Source organism: Chelmon rostratus, chromosome 6 (genome assembly GCF_017976325.1).
Source record: "Chelmon rostratus isolate fCheRos1 chromosome 6, fCheRos1.pri, whole genome shotgun sequence".
NCBI lineage: Eukaryota > Metazoa > Chordata > Actinopteri > Chaetodontiformes > Chaetodontidae > Chelmon > Chelmon rostratus.
The window spans coordinates 14117797-14124378 of NC_055663.1; the positions used below are offsets into that span (position 1 = coordinate 14117797).

The following is a 6582-nucleotide window of genomic DNA, read 5'->3' on the forward strand; positions in this document are numbered from 1 at the left end:
TCAAACTGCACCCTGAACAAATCTGCCAAACATATATTTAGCTCAAAACACAAAGACATAAACTCTGGTCCTGCATGCCAAGAATAATGTTGGCTGTGAGAGCAAACACCACAGCCAATAATGAAGAGAGCAGTTTACTAGCTGTCCCCTAAATTTCATTGTGCCTTGTACACACACTTCTGCTTGCAGGATAAAATAAGGATGAGACTGACATAAATAAAGAGTGAAAGAGAGCCAAGGCTGTTACAGATCATTTAGGCAGTCGGTGGTGAAGATAGGAACTTCCCGAGGGGCGTGGTTAACGCACTGTCTGATGAGACCACAGGAAAGCACCAACCCAGCCGTGACTAAAGGGACTGGAAAGGAACAATGACAGGCCAAACACATGAGCTCAGAGAGGGACGCGGCCAAATTATTGCCGCCTCACACTTGCTATCCTAATTCACTGGGTAACTAGTTTCTGTTTGGACAAATCATCCTCCAACAAGACAAAGTCAGCAGGGACTGGGGTCCAGCTGGGAATGTGGACAGTCAGGACAAGATACAGAAACAAAGCTGCGCAAGCAAAGAGGGCAAAAACAAGTCCCAGTCTAGTTTAGGATAAGATGAAGTTGTACGCTGCATATTGAGACACTAGCCTCTGCTTCCTTTCTTTTCACATGCTTTTTGAGGGGTAAGGGGTTAACACACAGACACAGTCACAAAAATATCCATGCATGTCTTTGTACTGATGTGACAGTCAATATTTAAAGCTTGAGAGACCTCAGGACATGAAAACAAATATCATATAGGTGGCCTGTGATAAAAGTCACTATAAACGCATCACATTGTATGAATCCCTGAATGTTCTGTCACTGTCATTTTTCTGTATGGGTGAACAGTGTGTTAATGTGGTCACCCTTTAACTCCCACTGACTTAGTGTCCAGTGAGTGTTAACATTTTGTGTCGGCATATGAAGAACAGCGCGTGCCTGAGGAACTCTGCAGATGCATTGTGTGAAGAAGCCTCGAGGGAATGGTTCAGAATTACTTAAGACGAAGTTATGCCGGACAGACTTGTTTTCCTTTGGCTGAATTAATTTCCGAAGAAGGGCAGCAGTGCGCATGACACGCGACTGCAGGTCAGCTGAGGACACACAAACGGCTGAAGAAGGCGCAGAGGAAGCTAGGGAGGAGATCAACAGTGTCAACATCCGTGTACACACCGACTCGGACGGTGTAGGATATGTGCTCAGTGTAGCTAGTGAACCTCCAAACGTTACCATGCTGCCAACAGTGTGCTTCGGAAGAGTTCTCATCATTCTTTTACTTAGAACATCACTGGCACACAATTGAAATCAGGTTAGTAACTCATCCAGCAGAGTAAAGTCAGGGATTTAACGTTTAAACGCAAAATGAAGTTGACCTAAAGTTAAGCTAGTCGAGGCGTGTTAGCAGTATGTTCGCATGTTACTATCTCAGTGAACGGTTTGACCTTTTCTTTTAAAAAAGCGCAAATAAAGTTATTCAAGCCCGAGTTAACTATGAAAGTTAGTTTTATGTTCAACGTCAATAAACAGCGTTTATTAACGTACAAGAGAATATGTAAGCTAACTTGACTTTGTTTTGTCAACACAAATCCTTGTTAGCTTACAGATTTATGTAGGTGACATTGCTAGCTCGCTCAAAAACTAGTTAGCCATCAGTTAGCATCAAGTTAACTCTCCAGATCGTTGTGTTGATATGTTTTCTGATTAAATGGTTGTCAATGTTGTTTGCTGCTTTCTCATCGTCAATGTTTACGTCTTTTCTAAAATGTTTCATTCTTGGCTCCGTTTCATCCTTTCCGCAGAGGCTCTTGTTACCTTTAGCTATTTCACTGGAGAGCCTGAAAGCGGCCACTATGTTGGCCAGGACAGCACTGAGCAGATGCGTTACTGCCCACCGCCTCAGTAAGAATGTCACTTTCTATGCCAATGAATTGGCATCTCCGGTGTCGGGATGTCGGACCCCCGCCTCCGAGCAACAAAAACCACTGCTGCTGATGCTGCCCTGGTTGGGTTCGCGTGCCCAAGCCGTTGCCAAGTATTGCGACATCTACTTCCGCACCGGCTTTGATGTGCTTGTAGTGGAGAGTGAGGTAAGGACACTATGTGACCCAGATTTTTACCAAATGACAAATTAAAGTTGATGTTGGACACAGTTAATGTTTTGCATAGCAGTTATGTAGGAGTGTTACACTGTATGTTAAAATTCAGCAGATTCACTTGAATTGTCGAGATTTAGAATGAAACATCAACAGAATAGCTTAAGTGTTTTCTTAGAAACTGCTGTTTTAAAAGTACGGTCCATATATCATTTGCATAATATTTTGGTAACAGAATAGACTAGAATAGACGTGCATCATCCAAGCATGTAGATTTTATTTCTCTCTTTGCTCAGATCTGATCCGTCTGTCATGAGTGTTGACGCATGTCCTTAGATATCACCTGTATTTGCGTGTTAGTGTTAACAGACTTCTGACCTAAGATGACGCAACAAGCATGCATTTACAACAACAGATAAGACATATGTCACTGTCGGTGGTGCAGAGGTTCTTCTGAAGGAGTATTTGTTGTGGAGGTTGTATGGCGGTACTATCTACTGTGAGGTAACGTTATATCATCCATTTAGGAAATTCAAGTCTGGTAGATGTTCAGTGGTCTGTGCTGAGCAAAATCTAATAGTGTCAACTGGGTCTTCTGGGATCCACTTGTATAACACATGATGTTAAACAGACCCGGGGCCTGCAGTGCTAGATTGGAACCCACCCAGGATCCAATAGACCATGTCAAATGTGGATTTGAACCTGGGTCCCGTGCTGGGTCTCAGATCTTAGGGTGGACCCTTGAAGACCTCTATTCTATAGACATCTCCTACCAACCTAGTGTCATAGTAACTTTTTCAAAGGCTTATAAGGAAACGTTGCTGTTTGTTTTACACAAGGTCCAAGAGTTCCTGTGGCCTCGCTGGGGTCTGGATCATGGCAAGAAGTTGCTAGAGTTGCTCCAGAGCGAACGCTTCGTCTCCCGCCCCCTGCTTATCCATGCCTTCTCTATTGGTGGCTACACATTTGCTCAGCTGCTGGTGCATGTGTCCCAGGATACACAGAAGTATCAGCCGCTCACACAGAGGATCAAAGGCCAAGTATACGATAGCTTGGTGGTGGGCTCTCTGGAGACGATGGCTACAGGTGAGTATTAACATGATTTAAACATTCATTAATTTCATTTCATTTAATATTCAGAATGCACAATCACACTGGCTAGATCCAAAGCTGTATATTTATACATGAAATGATACCATACATGTATGAATAGAAGTGAATGCTTTGTTCAGTGCAAATGAATGAAGTGTGCTTTTCCCCTCTCTGCCCAGGTCTTGGTAGGACTGTTTTTCCACATATGGAGATGCTGGTAAAACAAGCAAGCCTGTTATACTTTAGCATTTTCAGACACCAAACGGTGAGCTACTTTAAAACAAGCATTGATACGTTCTGGAACAGTCCCATCTCCGCTCCTGCACTGTTCTTCTTCTGTGAGAACGATGCGATTAGCGACCCACGGCTTACAGAGGAATTGATCGAGTATTGGCGGAAGCGCGGGATAGACGTCACAGCAAAGAAGTGGGAGGATTCGATACATGCAGGTCACCTGAAGAGGCACCAACAAGAGTATCTGACCAGCATAAACATGTTTCTCGACTCAATCTGCTTCACCCCGCTTAAGGCCAAGATGTAAGACATAATGACATATTGGCTTGAATTTGATGGAAAATGGTTGTTATCCTACGTTGTGTTACAGTAGCAGTGATAGTGAACTTTGGGAAAATCCATTAATGAAATACAGATATTAATTACAGTACTTGAAGTGGGTGGAGTGAGGATACAGTCAACTCACAATTCAGTTCAAGTTAGTTCACAAAATGGGTCTCAGAGGCAACATAATTAGGATACATTTAATAAGGCTTGATAAGGTTAAAAGGATTTATTCTTTGATACAGTCAGTTTAGTGTCAGTTTATTTTACTGATGTGCTGATGTTATTTTTCTTTTGTCCTTTGTCTTTCCATTTGTCTCAGCAAAAAGATTTGAAGCTACAGGGCTTTAAAATTAGCAAGAGCAGTGACACCTGGTGGTTTGCCTAAGTTATAACAGCCAGGGCACAAAGCGCAAAACCAAAATGTGCAATAAAATTCAGACAAGCCTACGTGTTACTAAATCATACTCTCTTAAAAATAAACACAGTGAAAAAAATAAATCAAAAATATTCAGTTTCCTATCACGTATCACCAAATAAGCATCAAATGTTTACATTGGAGGAGCAGTAACCTACAAATGTTTGGCATTTTTGCTTCAAAAATGACTTAAATGATTTATCAGAGTAGTTGCTGATTAACTTAAAGTCAACTGACTAATCAGTGAGTCATTGCAGCTCTATTTCAGTTTTATCTTCAGAAAACCAAAGAATGAAAAAAATAGCGACATTAGAATTAGAAAAAGAACAGATATATGAAGTAGGCTGGATTACATTCAACACCTCAGTCGACCCAAATCAAAATGTTCAGTACTGTTGTTCATTTACATTTACCTATTTTGAAGCTTTTTCAGATGAATGCAAACAAAATCACTGGACAGATGTGAGCAGTTACGTGCACATTTGCTCCAGGCATCATGAAGTAGGGCTTGGCAGTTTTATTTAGAAAGCACGTTTCATTACAGTTGATTTACATGAAAGTGCCTACAGCAACAAGTGACATAAGACGCACACATCTGCTTGAGTTAGAAATATTTTGTTTTGAGTGAAATTTCATGTGAGTTGTATGACACCTGATCCAGCAGTGTCAACAAAATCAGCTCCATGATGTGCTTGCTTTCCTTTTTGTAAGTGCCACATATAAATCTTACTGCTCTTCATTTCTATTCAGTACAGTTAACACAGTAGACGACACTCATGAAGGATTGGACATTTACAGTTTCTGTAGGTGTGTCTGTGGCACTTTACTCTTCACTTTTTGGTAAAGGGCTCAGGAAGTAAAGTTCAACGCAGTTGAAGTAAACAGAATTGTGAAGTTGTACATTTATATTCCTTACATCGGCACTGTGACAGTGAACACCGGGTAATGAAACCAGCATGCTACAGACATTGTTTGTCATTGAATGTTGCAGTGTTAGGAAACTGGTAAGTGGAGAAGGTTCTTGTCGATAACCGAACATTTTGTGTATATAGTCAGAAAGTTTACATTGCCTACTTGTCAATACTCATTTTTGTTGTGAAGCAGAAAATGCAAGTTGTGTCTAGAGGCAATTGTGCTTGCACTGTTTTCTACTTTCTCTAAGCCAAACACTATTTCAAAACATAAAAAAAAGAGCAACATAGCACACTCAGCACATCACATGACCTCTTGAGAGACACTACCAAAGCCTCGAGAAACGAGTTGGACTGTTCGTGTCTGCTAATAGTAAGCAGCATAGGGATTTCCATTGTTTTAACATGTTTACAGATAAATGGTTTGTCTGTTGAATGTGGTTGTTAAACGTGAAATGGTGCCTCTGATTTCGTAAAGCTCTGAGTCTCATAACTTGAATGTCATAATTTTCTGATTTGTTCATTTAAAATTCTAACATTTTGTTGTTAATGTTTTTTTAGCCTTGTGTCTGGTTTCGAAATAAATATGAGGGCACCTGGCTTGAGGTGTGAATTTTTTTCAGACTTGTGTATAGAAAATTGCAAAATGCATTTACAAAGGAGAGTTACAGTGCCAGTGGCAACGTTTTGTGTGTGTGTTCCATTAGTTTCCACTTTGTACAAACAAGACACATGCACACACAAGGCAAATTCTTGGTAAATGCAGAAATGTAGAACAGATTCTGTAGCTAAGGAGGAAAAAAAGGAATAGAGAATAAAGAGTGCTTTCAGCAAGAGGCTCAAGTCATTAAGATCATCTTTGAAAAAAACAAAAAAAACAAAAAACTACACATCCATCCATCCCAAAAGTCTATGTGCTGGACAGGGAAGTCCTCTGACAGTAAAGCCTTATCTTCCTTCCTCATATAACAAGGACAGAGTGCTCACCTGGACTTTAATTTATTGCATGTGTTCATCACATCACTTATATTAAAGATTGATCTTATGTTAATCAGCGAACACCTGTGTTTAACTTTTGCACTTCTGACCCTCAAGACAAACATCTATATACTGCACATAATGACTTATTCCTATATTAAACCTATATTCAGACTATTTTGCACCTTACTGTAAATCTTTTAGCAATGTCTACTTGATTTGCACCAATGCACATTCTATATTTCAGCATTTTACAATGTACCATGTATAGTCAGTACATATTAGAGTTAACCGTCCAATTTTGATCTAATTCAATACGTTTTTTTATTTTTAATTTTATAATATTCTTTATTTGTTTATATGTTTATATAGTCCGTGTTATTGTGTATATAGTTTTTCTTTTTAATTGTGCTTGTTTATGGTTAAACAACTGCGAACGTGATAAACGTATAACATGTAAACCTCCGGGACGGTAGGTGGCGCACGGACCGGCTTCTAGC

The 6582-nt window shown here is 40.1% G+C and overlaps 1 protein-coding gene across 2 annotated transcripts; it reads left to right on the forward strand.

Moving 5' to 3' along the window:
• Nucleotides 1–1179: 1179 nt before the first annotated feature.
• Nucleotides 1180–5698, forward strand: si:dkey-5i3.5 (uncharacterized protein LOC565091 homolog). Of its 2 annotated transcripts, XM_041939334.1 has the most exons (5): nucleotides 1180–1341; nucleotides 1832–2119; nucleotides 2965–3211; nucleotides 3397–3806; nucleotides 3848–5698. In XM_041939334.1, exons 2-4 carry the CDS (start codon nucleotides 1883–1885, stop codon nucleotides 3756–3758), a joined length of 846 nt encoding a protein of 281 aa, XP_041795268.1. In that variant the 5' UTR covers nucleotides 1180–1341; nucleotides 1832–1882; the 3' UTR covers nucleotides 3759–3806; nucleotides 3848–5698. The 2 variants fall into 2 exon arrangements, with proteins under 2 accessions (XP_041795268.1, XP_041795267.1); XM_041939333.1 differs by having other exon boundaries at nucleotides 3397–5698.
• The last annotated feature ends 884 nt before the right edge of the window (nucleotides 5699–6582 follow it).

Bases quoted from the DNA above. Each gene is read 5' to 3' on its own strand.
- si:dkey-5i3.5 (XM_041939333.1), top strand. From the start codon at position 1,883: ATGTTGGCCAGGACAGCACTGAGCAGATGCGTTACTGCCCACCGCCTC. The intron at 2,120-2,964 runs GTAAGGACACTA...GTTTTACACAAG, and splicing joins TGCTTGTAGTGGAGAGTGAG to GTCCAAGAGTTCCTGTGGCC. The intron at 3,212-3,396 runs GTGAGTATTAAC...CTCTCTGCCCAG, and splicing joins TCTGGAGACGATGGCTACAG to GTCTTGGTAGGACTGTTTTT.